This window comes from Lagenorhynchus albirostris, chromosome 12 (genome assembly GCF_949774975.1).
Source record: "Lagenorhynchus albirostris chromosome 12, mLagAlb1.1, whole genome shotgun sequence".
Classification (NCBI taxonomy): domain Eukaryota; kingdom Metazoa; phylum Chordata; class Mammalia; order Artiodactyla; family Delphinidae; genus Lagenorhynchus; species Lagenorhynchus albirostris.
Genome location: NC_083106.1, coordinates 78,810,774 through 78,829,954, shown reverse-complemented (window position 1 = coordinate 78,829,954; position 19,181 = coordinate 78,810,774). Strand labels below are relative to the sequence as shown.

At 44.0% G+C, this 19,181-nt stretch overlaps 1 protein-coding gene across 5 annotated transcripts in view; it reads left to right on the top strand.

Moving 5' to 3' along the window:
• KCNQ5 (potassium voltage-gated channel subfamily Q member 5) overlaps window positions 1–19,181 on the top strand; it is a 583,808-nt gene that overhangs the window by 499,993 nt on the left and 64,634 nt on the right. For 3 of the 5 annotated variants that reach the window (XM_060168257.1, XM_060168262.1, XM_060168260.1), the window contains 3 exons: window positions 1,468–1,562; window positions 5,978–6,004; window positions 10,878–10,934. In XM_060168257.1, coding sequence (XP_060024240.1) covers window positions 1,468–1,562; window positions 5,978–6,004; window positions 10,878–10,934 — 179 coding nt within the window. The remainder of the gene's footprint in view (window positions 1–1,467; window positions 1,563–5,977; window positions 6,005–10,877; window positions 10,935–19,181) is intronic. The other 2 variants (XM_060168258.1, XM_060168259.1) reach the window with 2 other exon arrangements.

The following is a 19,181-nucleotide window of genomic DNA, read 5'->3' as shown; positions in this document are numbered from 1 at the left end:
AAATGGAGTATAACCTTTAAAAATTGTGACTTTATTGTATACCTGTAACTTATATTGTACACCAACTATACTTCAGTAAGTAAACAAATAAGAAAATTCATATTAAGATTTTAAAAACAGAGTAGTGCTGTTTTGAACATTATAGTACACATCTTTTGATGAGCTTGTGTAAGCATATTTGTTGAGTATACATGCAGGAGTGTGTAGCTGTATCATAGGGTATATATACTTCAGCTCTAATAGATACAGCCAAAGTTTTCCAAATTAGTTATGTCAATTTTTAACTCTTTTTTCTGGACACGCGTATTCAATGTATTGTCAGGGAAAGGAATATTATTAGGTCACTGTTTTCTTCATTGTAGGTTTCAAAATCATGAATGATGGTAAGACAGCAGGGGCATGACCTGTTTATATGAATTAATCACACAAAATAGAATGTTTTGATTTATGAATTATAGTAAAAATGTTCCTCTCAGGAGAGTGGTGTAAACACTTGGTCACTAGAGATGTTTGCAGACCTATTGCAAAGGAAGAGATTCACCAAAATCTCTATGGAAAGTAAGTTCAGGCAACCTCTGAAATGGACAGTTGAGAGGGACGCTGCTCCAACAACAGTCACCCAGCAAAGGACCGTGGAGGGATTCTAAGACCAAGAGCCAGGCAACCTGAGGCGGGGTCTCACCTCTGCCAGCCTTGTGTTAACCTCCTAATGTATCTGAGCCTTTAGTTTCTCTTCTACACAATAAGGGTCATAAGGGTCTTCATCCACACTGTGGGGATTACATGAAAACACTTTGTGTTATATATATATCAGGTATAATTATATGACATACACAGAGCTTGTGTTTCACATCCAAGAGCTACAAACGTGTCCTTAGACCCCAGCATTAAATTCTTACGTGCTTTCGGATCATATTCCTGAGAGTACGTTTCCCCACCTTGTTTTAGGCCTGCCTCTTATCTCCACCTTCACGGTTAGCCTTAGAAGTACCACATGGTTCAACCGCAGGGGATTTCACTACATCATTAACATGCCCTGGTGGTCATCAGTTTACTAGCTAATTCACTAGTTGCCTTATGGATTTCCAGGGTCCTTTGCCTCTATCTTACAAGTGGTGATTAAGGGCACGCAGTGGCTCCCGGGATGCACAGTCAGTCCCACTCGGGTAGCTCACCTCCGACGTCTCTCCCTAACCAATCCCAAAACTCCTCTGTGTTATGCTTTGTGGTACTTCTGCTTCTGATGTGAGTTATTTTGAAAAGCAGTTCTATGGATGTGGTGGAGCGTATTTCACAGCCAGGCGAAAACACCCAAGCCTCTTCACCCTTCGGACATTTATCAGGGCTGAACATGGCAAGGAAAAGATGCTTAATCTGTATTAATTTACTAATCTCCCTTTTCATTGCATTCTCTCTCCTCCTCTCTTTTGTTTTTCTTTCTTATGTCCCCGCGTATGCCGCGTGCAGTGCGTTTGGCGTAGTTATGCAGCCGACGAGAAATCTGTCTCCATTGCAACCTGGAAGCCGCACCTGAAGGCCTTGCACACCTGCAGCCCCACCAAGTAGGTGTCAGTGCGACAGTCGGGGCTGTAGTCGCGTTTCCTTAAGTTTGTAAAGCAAACCACACATGCGCACACACACACACAGACACACACACACACACACACACGCATGCACAGGTGTCGATTCGGGGCTTGTCTTATTCTCTGTTGCTCTTTGAAAGATTCAAAGCTGTTTGGTAACAGCTCAGGTGCAAAACTAAATGGATTCTGTATCATTCCTCACCATCCACAGACTGGGCTTAAATATGAAAAGAATCTGAACTCTATAGAGATTTATTTTTACTATTTCATGCTTATTTTCTAATATGTCATTTCGTAAAGCCCACCAGAATTCCTCAGGTAAGTGCCTTGGTTCTTGAAAAACAATGACTGTTTAAAACTCCCCGCCATCCCCTGACCCCAGGCGGGGCTGCTTGGGGAGCATCACGTCTGCACATTTAAGTCCCTTAAGGTCATTTCTCCTCGGGATCCCCTTACAGGATGGGCCTTGAGCTTTCATTTGCAGATTAAACCAACATCAGCAGCGAAAGGAGAGATGAGGTGGAGTACAGTGAGGTGACAGGACCACTCAGAGTACAGCTTGGAATTAACATTCCAAATTTTAAAGAGATGTTACTTCCATTCACATTTCATTGGCCGAAGCAGGTCACCCAGCTGTGCTTCAGCTCGGGGGGGAGTGGGGGGGGACCAGGAGGGAGGTGCAGCCCCCCTGTGCCTAGAGGGGAGGGGGCTGGAAAGGTCGTGCACAGGCCTGACGATTGCCGCAGCATCTTTAATTCCCAAACAGTCCTTAGTCCCAGAAGCCTGGACTCCAGTTCAGCTCGCAGACTAAACCGTAATCACCATTTAATGAAAGAAATCCTCAGTAAAACACGAAAAGCAAGTAAGCCAGGGGCGGCCCCCCGTGAGTCATCCGCTGGACCAGTAGTCGGTCCCCCGGGTTGTGCAGAGTTCTCGGACGGCTCAGCTGACTTCGTGCGTTTGAGCACCTGCTCTTTCCTTTCAGGGCCCATCAAGGCCTTAGTCCCAGTGGCTTCACGGGATTGGAGGCAGCTGACTAGTGTGACTCAGAGAAACCTCTTCTTACCAAAGTGCAAGAGAACCAGCCGGGGAGGCCCTCACGGCCGGTTCTCCGGAGCCGCCGCCTCCAGAGAACCAGCCGGGGAGGCCCTCACGGCCGGTTCTCCGGAGCCGCCGCCTCCAAGGAGGTCTGCGGGGCCATCGTGAACTAACGGGATCTGTCATTTTGCTTCCCTGCCCAGCCCTGGGCCTTGGCTTCCCATCCACAAGGCGAAGGACCAGAGCTGGCCAAGGTCACTTCTGACCCGATGGGACACACCTCCTAGAGGTCAGGGTCAAACCTGCGCCAGCACCTGCGACAGAGATTCATTGACCCCAGGGTGTTAGAGCGGGTGCGGCCTAGTGTACATATGGATGAGAAGTCGCTTTGCATTTAGATCTTATAATGTAGGGAAATTCCCTTTTTGAGACTTAGACTCTAAGGTGTAGTATTTTAAAACAAAAAGGGAATATAACTCGTGTGCCATCTGTTCCTTGAGGGTATGAATCAAAAACGGGAACTGTATGGAAATTGTACGTCTCGTCTTTATGAAGGTTGCTAGGTAATGTGTAGAAAGGCTAGTGGGAAAAAAACAAACAAACCAAGAAAGTTCCCAAGTGACAGGAGAGCGTGGGCTATTATTTTATTATATGTGATTATTTGGCTTCCCACTTCCTGCAGTTTTTGGATTAAAAGTCATCCTGCAGCCTGGAAAAACTATTCAATAATGAGTCAGATTCTCCCAGTGCATAAACTATTCTTTTACTCCCGTAATTCTCTTTTCTCTGTTGTTTTCCCTGTTTCTACTGGGGACGGGGGTGGAGGAACGTGTATGCGGACACCTGCCTCCATCCTGTCCCTCTGTAGCTACCAGGCCTCAGCCCCACTCCCCTTTCCCTGCGCCCTGCTTAGCCTCTGGGTCTCGGCCTTGTTTACTGAGGAACACGGCTGTTTGCCCAGGAGTGACAAGCAGTGTTCCTGCACCTCTCCCTTCAGCCATAGTTTGCTGTTCCAAACCGCAGTGATTCTTAATCTTTGTTGTTCTTTGTTAAACCATTAAGAACATGGTGGTAATTATGGACTCTTTCCCAAGAAAAATATTCAACGCATAAAAAATCAAAACTCTGCCTACAAATTTTAATGTATTCACAAATTCCCTGAAGCCAAGTTCAGAACCTTTGCTCTGGAAGCAATCCCGCTTTAATCAAATGTGTAGGTTTGTGAGGAGAATAATTTACAGTGACTTAGAGGGTTCGTTTTACATTTATAACTAACTGGCTTAGTGAGTGCAGGGTGATACAGTAAGAAATAGACCAAAACTTCTTCCTTACCTCGTGTATTTCCTATAACGTTCGGGGTTGAAGAACTTCTGAAGGGAAAGATCGTTCACTCATCCGTGCGTTCATGCAGTCAGCGCTCATTGAGCACAGTCAGAGAGGAAAATTTTCCCTCTGCCCTTCTGGGTTCTTCTCTCTGGTCTAAGAATTAAATTGACATGAGACAGATGAACAGGAGGAAATCAAACAAGAGTTTGATAACAGGTATACACGGGAGAATCCCAGGAAAACTGAGTAATCCCCCCAAATGGGCAAAACCCTCTCGTTAAACACCATCTTCAGCTAAAGACAAAGGAGGATGTTGCGGGTGCTAGTTTGGGACTCAGAGGGGAGAAGGGCAGTTCACACGGGGATGAGGAAGCGGGTGTTTCCTGGGCCAGAAGAGAAAAGGGACAGAGTCCCTCCGATGGAGACACTCTCACCTCCAGGCCCTGCTGAGTCCCCACCACGACTGGCCCGTATTCTTTACAGACCTCTCTGGTGACAGCTCTATTCAGGGGCAACAGGCACTTTACCTCAATTCTTTCAGGCAGTTAAGGGAGAGAGAAGAAAAACTTCCTGAGACTTCTGTCTCTTAAAAATAATTAGCCTGAATTTATTCTCATGCCAAAGAGACACACTTTGGGGTGCCAGATTTTTGGGGTGCCACATTCTGCTCCCCTACAGCACCGACTGTGTGCACAGCACTGTTCCAGGCACAGGGAATGCAGCAGTGGAGGAGAAAAACCAACAGAATCCCAGGCCTCGGGGAGTGTATATTCAAGAGATAATAGGAAGAGACAGTAAAAATAAATAAGCAAAATATATAATAGAATAGATGATGGTAAGTGCTAAAGAGAAAAGTAAAGTAGGGAAGGAATTGGGGGAGCGTTCGGGGCTGCAATTTTAAACAGCTGGTCAGGGAAGAGATTGTATTACCAAAAGCAGCAGCAGCATCGATGACATTATCAGTAAAAACACCCACCCGTGCTCTCATCCCCCCAGTTTAGAGATACAGTGGGGTGCACTGACTGCACGTGCTCATCCCGGGGAATAGGGTGGTGTGACAGCCGTGCGGGGTGTGAGAGGCCATGCTGCTCAGACCTGCTGGACACTCTCCTTTCTGGTCCAGTTCGTCTCTCACGTGCACTTTGGAGGTCTTAGCAGTTGCTATTTCCAAGTTTTGTTTTAACAACAGAAGGATTTAGAGAAGGAACTCACTTCTTGATTTTCATCTCAAAGGGAGTGAAGGCTATGCAGGGGTGAAGCACAGGTAAATGTGCTATTCTGGGAAATGAGTCAGATCGTCTGTGAAGCTTCAGGGAGTCGTCAGGCTCCTAGGGTGCCACGTGGTACCTTAGGGTTAGAATTCAGAGATTACCAACTCCAGCGCCTTCAGTTTATTCATAAGAGCACCGAGACCCACAAGAAAGCAAGACTCCCACCCAAGGACACAGCGCATTTGCCAAGAGCGGGGACCCCATGCCATGTTGCATAGACCTGAACGTGCCCAGGTGGCTTATTAGACAGACCACCCAACACTGAGCTAGGTTGTCTGTGTGCCTGATGTCCTGCAAGGGCATTCAGACTTTGTACAGCACAAAAACAAAATCTGCCCCAACAAGTGACGGAGACACAAGACCACGGTCACAGATGAACTAACCCAGATTGAGTCTGCCTGAACCACAGGGACTCCAGCTTCAGCACAACCTGCACCGCCCTTCTAACGGCCTCTGCTGATGCCGGTTAGACCAGAACCACTTTGCCTAAACCATGGATAACTTAGGCTGATGAAGAGTCTATAGTTTTTGGTCACATGCGGGCAGTATTGGTGCTGTGCTGTCTCGGGTCTGTACCACCAAGGATATATGTCAGAAAGTTGGGTACGTCCATGATAAAGTGTCTTGCTTGTATGGCTCTTGCTCAGAAAGGATTAATTAAGGTACTTCATTCCCCAGTCTCCAATTTGGTCATTATCAAGCGCTATAAATGTATTCACCATTTCTCGTCATTTTTCTTCTGTCTGCACGCACCTGGAGGAAAGAACAAGGGGAAGCATCAAGCAGGTTTGTGATTTCTGTTCTGCTTCGTGTTTGTTGATAAATCTGATGCCTAACAGATGTTTTAACTGCGTATCGTGTGAGCAAAATCAACAAATACAAGGTGGTTAAAAGGGACCTTTCACAAGATTGCCTGCAAAGGTTGCTGTTTTGTTGATTTTTTTTCCCCCTTTGGGAGCATAAGTGTCTTTCCCTAACTCACTCACTGCTTTTTACAATCTGCAGAGCATGGGATGTTTGGGGTAAAAATAATAATTGTGGTCTTTGGTTGTTCCTTGCTACTGTTTTCCCAGACAGGAGTCTTACCCAAGTATTCAAATCCCATGAAGCAGGATAAGATATACTCCCCTTCACCAGGGTCCTTCTTTTAAAGTGAGAAACAGTATGGTATGGGGAGGGGGTAGGAGTGAGGGACAAAATGAACACTGTGTCCAGGAGGTAAGAACACTCTGTGTGCAACATCTCCCGCTCATTCAGAGCTGAGATCTACTCAGGTGATCTGATCCAAACGAATAGTCTCCCTTCCTTTAGGAAGAAGGTAATCCTCCTGGACACTTCACCACATCAGCTACACTGTGTGGTCATTCTTTCGTGCCTTAGAAGGAAATAAATGCTGTATCAGACTGAATAGCAGAAAACTAGACCCAGAGGGAAAAGAAGCTGAAAGAGAACATTTTAATCTGGGTTCCTGAGTGCCAGGGAAGGTCTGGGTTTGGGAGCAGAGCCCTGGAGGACAGAGCAGGCGGGTCCCAGCACAGACGGGATGACGGGGGACAGAGGCAGAACCAACAGGGAGTCCCAGACACCTGGAATTCCTCTCCACAAGGGACACAAGGCTTTTCCTGTCATTGACACCCATTCTAGTAATGAGGAAACGCAGGCAACCCCTGGCCAGCCCTGGGCAGGGGTTGTTCCTTTAGCTCGGTACTGATATACTAATGACACATTTCTTCATGTCCTGAAATCAGCTTTGAGAGTTCTCTTGAGGTGATGAGTCTCTGGGTCATCCATTTCTGCATTATCTCAGTTAACACTTAAAACACTTATGAACCGAAATATAAACGCATTCGTTTACGATGGGAGGCGGGCATGGTCAGACGCACCCACTCCTCCAGGGTAGGGAAGCCTACACGGGGTGGTGGTGGAGACCCTTCTCTTATGTGGCAGATAGAGAGCAGAAGGCATAGGCTATTCCTGGGTGGTATTTCCAGAAAGTTTTAATAGCTTGGAGAGTTGCTCTTCTCCATTTTAGAGAGATTTGTGCCCAAAGAGAGGTTCTGGGCATTAGACCCTGGAAGAGGCAGGCTGAATAGCCCTGATTCTCTGGTCCTCCTTTGTGTAGACTCCACGCAAACCCCACCCTCCTTCTGTGTGGAAACTACTCAAAGAAAGTTAAACAAAATAAATTATAGCCATTATAAGCTGTTTTAGTCTCTTTGGGGACATTTGAAGTCTTCCTTGTCTTGGGATCTATCCATTTACAGACTATCTCAAAGAGGAACCTATCAATTTACAGTTAATGTTAAAAAAATAAATTAAAAAAGAAGAGGAACCTATCTCCAAGTCCTAAGGGCAGAGACCCTCTTTGGCAGGGACTCTGCAGCTACCTGAGAATCAGGTCACCTGTCTCGGTTTCATCCTCCAAAGGGGACATTTGCAAATGGTGTGGAGGTGTTTGCTTCAGCACAGCCTCCATGGCGGCGCTGAGTGAGGGGCCACCTTGGGCTGGCGGTGATGCTGCACTTCTTCCAAGGTCACCAAAGCAGAGAGCACAGGCAGAACCCAGGTGGTCTAGCTGCCGCCCCTCGGGCCAAACACGAACCAAAAAGACTACAACCAAACGTTTTAAATGTCATGATGTTAAAATCTGTTCTGTATGCTTGGGACTGAGTCTGTCAAAGATCACTCCCCTGTCGGCAGGTATACATGGAATATACATGGAACCACTGAGCTGCGCTATTGACTCAGAGAATCATACAGAGATTTCTGGCTTCTCTGTGGTCATTGGCCATTTGGCAGAAATCACCACGAACACACGGTGTGTTCGTGCGTGGCATGCGTGCCTTACTTCACGCTTCACCCACACACACTTGGGTCTGCTGCCTTCCGGTTACACATCACGTCACCGTGTGTGAAGCTATGACAGGGCATGTGCTCAATAAATACCCCTTGGATGGAGTAATAAAATGCCCCTGACCTCCAGTACTTTATGCGAAGAGAGATAAAACACCAACAGAAGAGGTAAAGAGGAGGAATATAGAAAGAGAGAAAATGAAAAATTAAAAACATGTCAATAATCTGAAGGAACTAAACTGCAGCCCCGCTTGAATATTACCTTTTCTTCCCCCTGCTGTGGCCCTGAAATGAACAAGACTGCCTAATGGATGCAGTATGTTGTAACAACAATAGCAACATCTCAGGAAATAACAAAGTTGCCGGCACTCTAGCAAATCCGCTCAAAGGAAGTGCATCCTAATGAGAATTTCCCCTTGGAGGAAGCAGCTATGGGTCCAGAATATTGCCGGTGGGCGCTGGACCCAAGTTCAGATGGACTGACCAGCACAGTCCAAGTGCAGAGCCTTTACTGCTTGGGCCAAGGCTGTATTGATGTGATTCAGATAGACCAGCGTAGATGCGCTGCAGCCAACTCTGTTGTCCTCCAGAGCCTGGAATCTCCTAAATACTTCCTCGGGAGGTGGCGTTGTGGGGGGGGCGGGGGGCGCGGGGAGCCGGTTTCTCTGTTCTGAGAGCTTGGAGGGTCCCAGATGTAGAAGAGTCTAATACAGCGGCCAGCGCCCCTCCGGCACTGGCGCCCTCCGACTGAGGGGCCAGGATTGTAGATCAGGCCTCTCTCTGCAGGATGGAGTGGGCACTGCACACGCTCACGTACACCCCTGGGGTACTGGGTTCCCTGCTTCGGGACATACTTGTTAGATTTCGTCTCTCTACACTGAGGTTAGGATATGTTTTCTAAAAATTCATGTACAGCATCTTGGGCTAAGGAAAGACACGCAGCCCCAAGCTGGTTACATGTTGCTTGTGACAGATCCAAAATTTTTCTTTAAAAATACAACTCGTCAGGGAATTCCCTGGCGGTCCAGTGGTTAGGACTTCCACTGCAGGGGCATGGGTTCAATCCCTGGTCATGGAGCTAAGATCCCGAATGCCACGCAGTGCGGCCAAGAAAGAAAAAAATCCAACTCATCAGTCTCCAAAGGAGCTTTTTAATCTAGCTTAGCTGAACAGGAGTGAACATCGGTACAGGGTCAGGTGTGAATCCCCGTTCATCTCAACTGAGCCTGCTTTGTTCCTCAGCTGAAGCCGTAAACACAGCTTCTTGGGCATCATTTCACCATTCACTTGTTTCCCTCTATCTTCCCACTAAAACAGTTCTAATCTCATATGTGGTGGTAAATGGTGTCTATTGATTTATTTTAATTAATCATTCCATTAAGTAATTTTTCCAACTCATTTTTTAAGCTAGATGGTTCTCTGTTTGGGAATAAATTGTCACTTTCTGAGAAGAGAATCTACCTGTAAACCCATCCAGCTGGATTCAGCCGGTATCCTCACCTTTTTCTCTTCCTCCTTGACAAGGTTGATTAGGTTGTTAGTCATCACGATGGTACAAGAAAGCTTTTACTTCTTCCTACCTGTTAAGTTTTTATTGCTACAGGTATAGATCATACATCAGAGATTTGGGGATTATCTGTAAATCTCATTGCTTCTGCTTTACTCTGTCTCCTTAATCAACACTTGGTGGCTATGTGCCTGCTTTGTAGTTAAACTGCCTTAAGGCACTTTATGAGGCACTAAGGGAACCCTGCTGGACTTCCTAGTAGGACTCTCTGAAGTTGCTTTCACAGGTACTTGTGAGGCTGTTACAAAGATGGGTATCTTAAAAGTTAAAGCATAAGTGATACTCTTTTATTACATTTCATCCTGTGCTGTGATCCACCAGGTGCTTTGCCGGAACTGCCCCTGCGTGCTTGCCTTTATTAGGTTCTGAGAAGTGTGAGTCTTGGGAGAGAATCTAGAACACTGATGGAAAACATTGTGTGCTCATATTTCTGCTGCATTTATTTTCCACTGTTTACATTTTCTTTCTTCTGTGTACAGTGAATGATCTACATGTGTTGTTAAACTAAACTCAGTAAGACAAGACCGTTTCTCTTTTCTCAGTGTAGTCAGCTTGTATCCTTATTGGCAAAAGGCTAGGTTGTTTCAAAAACATTTTTTTTAAATGGTCTCTCCTTCTGTTCACCTTTATTGATAGAGGGAAAGGATTTAGTCTTTTAAAAACACATAGTAAGACTTAATACAAGAAAAATGCTTTTCTTCTTATATCCAACCTAGAATATTTTCTTCTGTCTTTTGGCACATGCGTTCTTACAACCGGTTATGTATCTTAACTACAAGTGCAGGCTTCATACAAATCAAGAATTTTTTTAATTTCAAAGCAATTAATGTTATTTATTTCATTGATTCCTATAAGTATTTATCTTTAAAAGTTCTGGAATATTTTACTCCTCCATCATTTATACTATGTTGCATTGTTATTTACTACAAAGGTCGCTATATCCTAAAATATTTATATTCTTATTTTCGTGTGAAACAGATGCTAAGACATAGACTACCATCGTTTGGAATGCCTATGTCAAATCTGATTATTTCTACTTAACCATTAAGAGCACTGGATCTGTTTTGAGCAGCACAATTAAACTACACAGTTTGTCCTTAGTGTTTAACTAGTCCTTGTACTAACCTATGAGAAACAATGAAGCCAAATGGCTTTGTTTTTCAAGAAAGACCACAAACCCCTGAGCACTTTCCTGGTGGTGACCACCTAGTAACTGCTGCTGTGTCTCCTCACTCCTAGTAAGGTCTGTAGTCATAAGCAGAAGCTCTTCAGAATACACACCTCATGGAAGCAGAGGTACCAGCATCCCGGCTACTGACATGAGATCTGAGAATGCCAACTAACCTCAGGTGCATGACCAGGTTACTCTGCCACCCTACTGAGCCCTGCTCAGACTCACTCTTCTAAGGACTCTTGAATGAGGTTTCCAACCCGCTCGTAATTCCCCTGCTGCCTGTTGCCTGCTTGGACCCTCTCAGCCCTGGGGACAAACAGGCAGGTCCGCGCAGCGCCTCCTGGTGGTGGGACGATGCTGCGCTGTGCACGCACTGGGTTGTCCTGGTTCCATAGGCATATGGTGCCAGAGGCGAGAATTTGTAGGATGCTAATCCTGTGAAGGGCTAAAGCCCTAATTAAGCGTACCAGTAACTGCAGGGTTCTGAGTCCGAGAGGATTCCCGTGGGGATGTCATGATGCCGCCCAGTCCCTGGCAGGGATCATCCAGTGGTCGGCTGCTTCCCAGCCATTTGAACTTGACAAGGGGCTGCACACCATCAATGACCGCAGCAACCTTTTGGTTACTTTCTGCAAAGAGAGACCTCTTTGTTGTCTCTTGGGGATAATCTTTGGCAATCTACCTAAAAACACTGTTACGTAAACCTTCCTCAAAAATCATGTTCATAGGTATCACAGAAAAAAGCCAAAAAATAATGAAAACTTCAGTGGACTCGTGAAGAGTCTATATTTATAATCAATGTGTGTTTTCAGTAACAGCCACCTAGTCCGTTTAATAGTCATCTAATCAAGATACTCTGTTGATTTCCAAAGGGGAAGCGAACTAGAAACATAAATGAAAGTGACGTTTTTGTAGGAGGACACAAGAACAGATCTTTGCCTTGGAAAAGGAAATTTTGTTTGGCTAAAAAGTTCTGGATTAGGATGTTATTCTTAACTGTCATACAATTGTGTCAGAACAAAGACTGAAAACATTACATCTTTTTTTTTCCTAATTTAGTGTGTACTATGTTGAGTTCACTTTAAAATAGTTCTAGAGAATTTTTTTAACATTAGACATTGGCAAACATTCATGTACTTTAGAAGGACAAAAGGGGAAGAGGCACCTGGAACTCATTTATATCAACGTAAGTGCCTTAAATTGTACTAATATTCAGAAAATAATATTATTTCCACTTTCCATTAATTCTTAAAGACAATATTAAATGTTTTATAGGGGCAATTTTTTAAAATATTCTTATAGGAGCAGTTGTTTTTAAATATTTTGTTACTGTAAATAAACCATGGTGGATTTAATGCTGATACCTATTTTAGATTTTTTTACTTTTTTAGCAATTGAAATTTTTAAGAGCAAAAACTAAATTTCATGTTAAATGGTTTTATGATGTTTTTATCAGTTTCCTCTTCATTCATTTGGCAAAGGAAAGAGAGATATCTTGAAAGCTTGAGAAATAATTTGATATTAACTAAACCCAACCTTCTATAGTAATTAGCATCTGTTAGTTCCAGAAAAGGTAATGGATTAGATAAAGTATAGTGAGAACACTTGTAATGGCAGCTCTGTTGACGAGCCATTCGTTATTCTAAATAAAGGTGCAGTGGTGTGTTCCTGAACCAGATCATCATAAATTTAAATGATGGAACAGATTGGCCGAAACTGAAAAGAGGTTTGAAATTTTTACTATTAAAAAAACAAGCTTGAAAAGAGTAGACACTTTGAGCACCATCCCTTTGAGGATTTGTTTAGATGTTGTGAGTTTTGGATGACATGGAGAACCTAGCCTGGGAATAAGAAGATGCAGCATTACGATGTTATTATTGCTATTGCTGAGTGAATCCACCATGTAATCACACATTGGTCAAGTACAGAGAAAGCCTTGCCTGATGGGATTGTCTTAAGAGCCCTGAACTGCTGACTCCCGTGTCAACCCGCCTGCCTGCTCTCTGCATGTGCCTTCAGTCCGGCCGCTCAGCTGTGTCTGCCCTTCGGATCGGAGCTGTCAGCTGCATGGCCAGAGTGTTTATATCATTACCAGGACCTGCTGACCAGCACAGGTCATTGTTTGATGTGTTTTCACGTAAACACACACACAACGTGGTGTCTTTTTAGAACATCATTTGTTAAGCAACTAGGCATGGAAGAATCAGCGTTACTGTTCTTGTTACCTACACAGCACAGATCCACTCAACACATCTGCTGTTTGCACACTGCAGCTGGGGACAGTGGACGTGGCGGAAAGTGGAAGAGAAAGGGCCTCCACTTGGTCTCGGATAATCCGTATCTGTGAGAATGCTGCCTCCACGTCCCACAAAGGCTGCAGCCAGACTGTGGGCCTCAGACCCTTCCTGTCCACTGCTTCAGGCCTGGAGAACCCTGGGCCCCTCACTCTGTAGCAGCATCACTATTTTTTTGGCTTAAAAATGGAAGTGGATTTTATAATATTTTTGTTGGAGTAGAGTTGATTTACGATGTTGTGTTAGTTTCAGGTGTACAGCAAAGTGAATCAGTTATACCTATACATATATCCACTCTTTTAGATTCTTTTCCGATATAGGTTATTACAGAGTATTGAGTAGAGTTCCCTGTGCTGTACAGTAGGTTCTTATTAGCTGTCTATTTCATGTATAGTGTTGTGGTCCGAGCACAGGTTGGAAAAAGAATTTCCAGACATGAGGTATTTTAGAAGAGAGTGAGTTTATTGAGAACAAACAGCAGAGATGGTGAGGGGCGCTGCGAATCCCGCGGGCCCACTCCCTGAGAGACCAGGGAGAGCCGACCCCCTTTGTGGGCTAGTAGCCAACCTTTATAGCCTCAAGACAAAGAAAATTCCTGCTGGCAGGATGGCATTAGGTGATTGGTCAGGAGGATACAAGGTTACTACATGGTGAATATTTTGCCTAGTATGGAGTCGGGGTGGGATGGGGGCTGTCCAGTTTAGATTAGGAGAGACCATGGCAGGAGTTGCTATGGGGGCTCGGTTAATGCCGGAGTTTTTGTCCTGTGTCCTTGATGTAGGGTGTCCTTGATGCAGGGCTCTACATTCTCCCATCTTTTTATTTGTGGGCCAAATCTTTGGCCCCTTAACACCCTGCTCATGAGTAACTATCTGCCTATCCCCATCTCGGGCCATAGGAGCCCAGGTCACTGGGGAAAGGGGCGATGACCGTTCCTAGCTTCTTCCTGCTGGCCGGGGCGTCATGGGGCCCTGAGGCCCAGTGCCCGCTCTCTGTCAGGGTGTATTTACGGAGGGAGATGAGAGTCCGTGGAATGATAAGGCGGCTTGTTCCAACGTAGTCCTTGTGCCAACTGGCTGGTATCCTTGTTGTAGCACCACCTGGAATTGAATCTTTTGAACCTGTCGGGAGACGAACTTAGATAATGTGTTAATAATACAGGGGCCAAGCAACAAAACAGAGGCTATCAGGATTAATGGTCCCAACAAGGGCAATAACCACGTCCATATCTGGATCCCCAGAGAGGAGAGGAGGCTGGAAAGCCAGCTGGGGCCCTGTCCTGCTCTCTCTTTTAAATCTTCTATTAATTTGATGTTTTTCTTTAGAATCTGAAGGTCCTCTTCAGCCTGGCCGGAGGTATTAATATAGAAGCAGCCTGTCTGGTTTAGTAGGGCACAGACACCCCCCGCCTCAGCTGTTATAACACTAAGGGCCCGCCTGTTTTGTAAAACCCCCTCGGCCGGAGAGCCTGGGGCTGACTGCTGTTCCTTAGTACCTCAGCCTTCCAAGGTTCCTGGACCGTGATGGTGAAGTGGAGAACACTCCTCTCTGAGAGGGGTACGCCTGCAAACCAGGAGAGCCCTCTGAAGATGCTGCATATTATTTCGGGCTGATCAAGAATTGGATTATCATAAGCATCCCCCTCCCCCCCCAATCAGTGGCTCGTTTTTGTCTCTCTGGGACAGGTCTTAAGGCCTCCTCGAGGAAGGACCCAAGTTGGGAGCCCCTCCTGAGGAAGCTAAATCCTTTGTAGTCATAATGGTCGCCTCTGGGACCACAGCAGTCATTGTGCAGGGGCCCCTCCAAAGTGTGGGAAGATCCAGATAGACCCCGTTACTGCATAGAGATGAAAATCCGGTGCCCCTCAAGGATACCCCCGTGTGGGTCCCCAGAGCCAGGCCCTGACCTTTTGGGAGTTTTCCTCTGGAAATAGACTGGGGTCCCACGGCCTAGGATTAGATTGGGAAGGCCAGACTCCAAGGAAGTAATCATCTATACATAAAGGGGAGAATCCGGGCTCTGACTGATTATGAGTGTGACCGGGGGATTGGCATAACAAATTCCTGAATGTTAGTTGAATTGTGTTATATTTTGGAGGAGAGTCTTGTCGGGAGGTTAAACTAAGTAAGCGTCTGGTGGTCACACCAATCCCCACATATTTAGTTCCCAATGCCAAGCTATTTATGGGGATATGGTCTTCATTAATATATTTCTTAGTCGCATTTTTCCTTGAATTTCCCCAACATAAAGTGAAATTACCTTCATGCAATACATCATATTCATCCTCCTCTGACCAGGGACCCCACTCCAGGCTAGTCTGATTAAAATTGAGGGTATAGTTACAAAGAAAGCCATTTAGCCAGCCCAAAACGGGTCCCCATCCATCCAGCTTGCAGACAGTCCTTTAAATTATGTCTTTTCCAGTATGCATAATCCCGATTGTAGGTTTGGGGCATCTGATCTTCATCTGAAAATAGATTACTGAGATAAGCTTTAGAAACAAACTAGAGTGTCCTTTAATAATTCAATTAAACTTTTTAGCAATATAACATAACATCAAGGAACTATCTGGGAAGTGAGTCTCGGTAACACAGACCTTAATTAACAAAACTAGAATTTAATATTCAGTGAAACGTAATTTTTTTTTTCTCATTGTGAGGGCATTAACCCTGCAGCCAGGGAAGGCTTTACCCCATCAAATGAAAAACGAGGTTTGTCAGGGAGCTGGAAAAAGCCAAGCAGCCCTCTTGGATTTTCCATAGCCCTGACTGATTGACAGCTATTGTTTACCCATTGTAAATTCCCTGGTTTAGGAATAGACTGTTGCCATGTTTTAAGGACATCAGGATGGCAAAAGTCTGGCAGTGAGGGGTTGATTTTTGTAGAAGCAGAATGAACTTTATCTATGTGTGCCAAGATCTTCATAGATCATTGTGAAATAATATTTATTTACCAAAGTAACAAAAGATTTTAAAAGTAAATACAAATTGCTTAAAGGCAAAGAAATTTACATAGTCTGTTATTAAAAGCAACATTCCAAGAAAACTTTGTTCTCTTAACAGAGCGAGAACGATATTTCAGCCTGGTCTCACTAAGCTTGGCCTGATGATTTATATAACTGATCATATAGGCTTTCTGCATGCAGAAATTTTTATAAGGAGTCTCAGACTGAACTTTTAAAAGACCTCTCAGGGCTAGGAAATTCACACCAAGGGCCTGTCACAGATTTCGCTTACCAGATCTAGGTGAAAAACTCCCTTTTCAAGGTTCCCAAAATACCTTGAGATCTCTGTACCTGTTAGTGAGGTAGCCTTCCTAATGTATCTGATAAAGCTGCTGGGAACCTAAGAGTTTCCCATCTCTGGAGGAAGCAGACAGAGGCAAGAGGTAAATGTTTCAGTTTTGCTCACAAAGGTATAATTTACCAAATTACCGTAAGTCAGAATTTGTTTGAGGGGAAGGTTTTCCTTACACCTGGAAAACAGAGATTCAAACCAGTAATTTTTCAGATAGAATGCAAATTTTCTATAATTATAGAATATTATAACCACATTTACCAGTTCATTCAGTCCTTGCTAATTAATCCTTTTTGTTAACAGCTTTATGAAGCCAACAGGTTTTTCATTCGAATTCTTCAGTTTCTTACCAAGTTTGGCATTATAGTCTGAAAGTCAGAAACTTGTATTTATTCAAAAGTCCTTTTTATAAATCTTCTTGAAGAGGAAGCATTTTTGCAAAGGCATTAGAGTGAAACTGTGTCTATAATGACAAAAGACTTATGAAGGCATGGTAAGAAGGCACGTTTAAAATCTGATCACAATAAAATTAACAAAGTAACTTGGTTACTGTTGTGGAACACAGCACTTAAGGAAGCAATAGTTATTTACTTAGCCAAGGTAACAATAAAAGATTTCAAAGGCAAGTACAGAACAGATCACTTAAGAGGTAAAGAAATTTAAAATCTGTTATCAGAGGCAGTTCAACATTTTAAGAAAACTTGTCCTCTTAACAGAAAGAAAAGCCAAATTCAAGTTTTGCACCAGCTTACTTTTAAAATTCATTTACTTAATTAAATTCATTATAAACTTAGTCAGTCCTGACCATGCATAAAACTCTTTCCTCAGGGGCCACTTTTCACAAAAGTTTCTATCACTTTCTGTATCTCTCACTTTATTTTTCCATTCAGGAGCAGTCAACTCTAAATTAGACCTACTTCCTTTTTTCTTAATAAAATGTAATTCCATTCCTCATACCTTTTTTTACTAAAAACATACATCCTACTTTCCTTAAGCAACCATGAACTGTCCTTTATGTCAGCACTCTGTAGATTGGTAAACATACATCCAAATAATAATTTTTTAAGAATGTGCTTTCTTATAGAAAATATCTCAGTGTGGCACCAAACACATTTTTTTAATAGTTCCAAACCTTTTGTTTCTCTGTAAAAGGAAGCCAATGTTCAGTAATTAATGTTTCAGTATCTTATTTTATTTGGAAATGGCCTAGTTATTTAATAAACTTCCATCCTTTCACTTAATTTAGCACAACTCTAAATGTTTTAAGTTGTCGAATATCTGGAGAGATTATTCTTAAGTAGACATTTCTAAAACATAATTATTCCTAAAAGGTTCACCCAAAACTCTTACCTTATTTGTATTTTCTTTTCTTAAAAGTTTCTTTACATTGGGCTTCCCTGGTGGCGCAGTGGTTGAGAGTCCACCTACCGATGCAGGGGACACGGGTTCGTGCCCCGGTCCGGGAAGATCCCACATGCCGCGGAGTGGCTGGGCCCGTGAGCCATGGCCGCTGAGCCTGCGCGTCCGGAGCCTGTGCTCCGCAATGGGAGAGGCCACAACAGTGAGAGGCCCGCATACTGCAAAAAAAAAAAAAAAAAGTTTCTTCACATTGAGTTATTTTCATTGCTGACAAATTTGCAACAGATATAATAAGATCTTATTTAGTTTATATTAAAGCTAGTCACAATAAAAGTATTAAACTTAATGTTGATGGCTCAAGACATGTCTATATTAATTAGATCAACAAACAAAAACATTAACACCAGGTATTAATTTAATATTGACTATTTCCCAGTTCACGTGAACCTGAAATTTAGCTTAATTTTTCTTGTTTTAGAATTGTTTTATTTTGTAAGTGCTTACTTTTCTTTTAAGCCAATTAAATGGAGCTCATTTACAAATTAACCTCAGCAATATTATCCAAAGACACAGACACATACTGAGACATAAACATATATCCAGGCCATCAGAGATCTCATAGTTTCCACTTGAGATTTAAAATGTCTCTTCGCCTCTTTTTTTTTTTCTCCCCTTGGCTTGAAGTTCTACTAATTAACCCAAGGCTGAAGTCTCAGGCAAAGTGGGCTGTATTTGTAGCTCAAGGACATGATAAGAGTTAACTTCAGACTTTTTCCTAGGCATATTTTTGTTCTCTCAGGGTCAGGATTCTGAAAAAACTATTTCAACAGACTAGCTTTTTCTTTTTTTTTTTTTGTGGTATGCGGGCCTCTCACTGTTGTGGCCTCTCCCATTGCGGAGCACAGGCTCCGGACGCGCAGGCTCAGCGGCCATGGCTCACAGGCCCAGCCACTCCGCGGCATGTGGGATCTTCCCAGACCGGGGCACGAACCCATGTGCCCTGCATTGGCAGGCGGACTCTCAACCACTGCACCACCAGGGGAGCCCCAGACTAGCTTTTCTAACTGCACATGCAAAAAGAAACCCCTTTTGCAATCTCAAAAAATTTTTATCTTAACCAGTTTTCTCTGGAGTCTAAAGAATACTGTGGCCATCCTGACTGAAGGAACCTAACTTGTTTTGAATTTGGGAAATGTCAGAGATGGGAAAGGGAACATGGACTCTAATAGTGCCCATGTCTCCATTTGCTACTTCCTGGCGTTGGGCAGGCCTGGATCTTGTGTGGGGAGGGGAGAGGGGCTTTCGCCCTGATAAGGGGGTGGCTGATGGGGAGCTGTGGGTTGAGATGGAGTCGGGGGCTGAAGCAGGGGGTTCATGGGGCGGGGGACAGGAGAGGTCGAGTAGAGGGTCATCTAAGAGA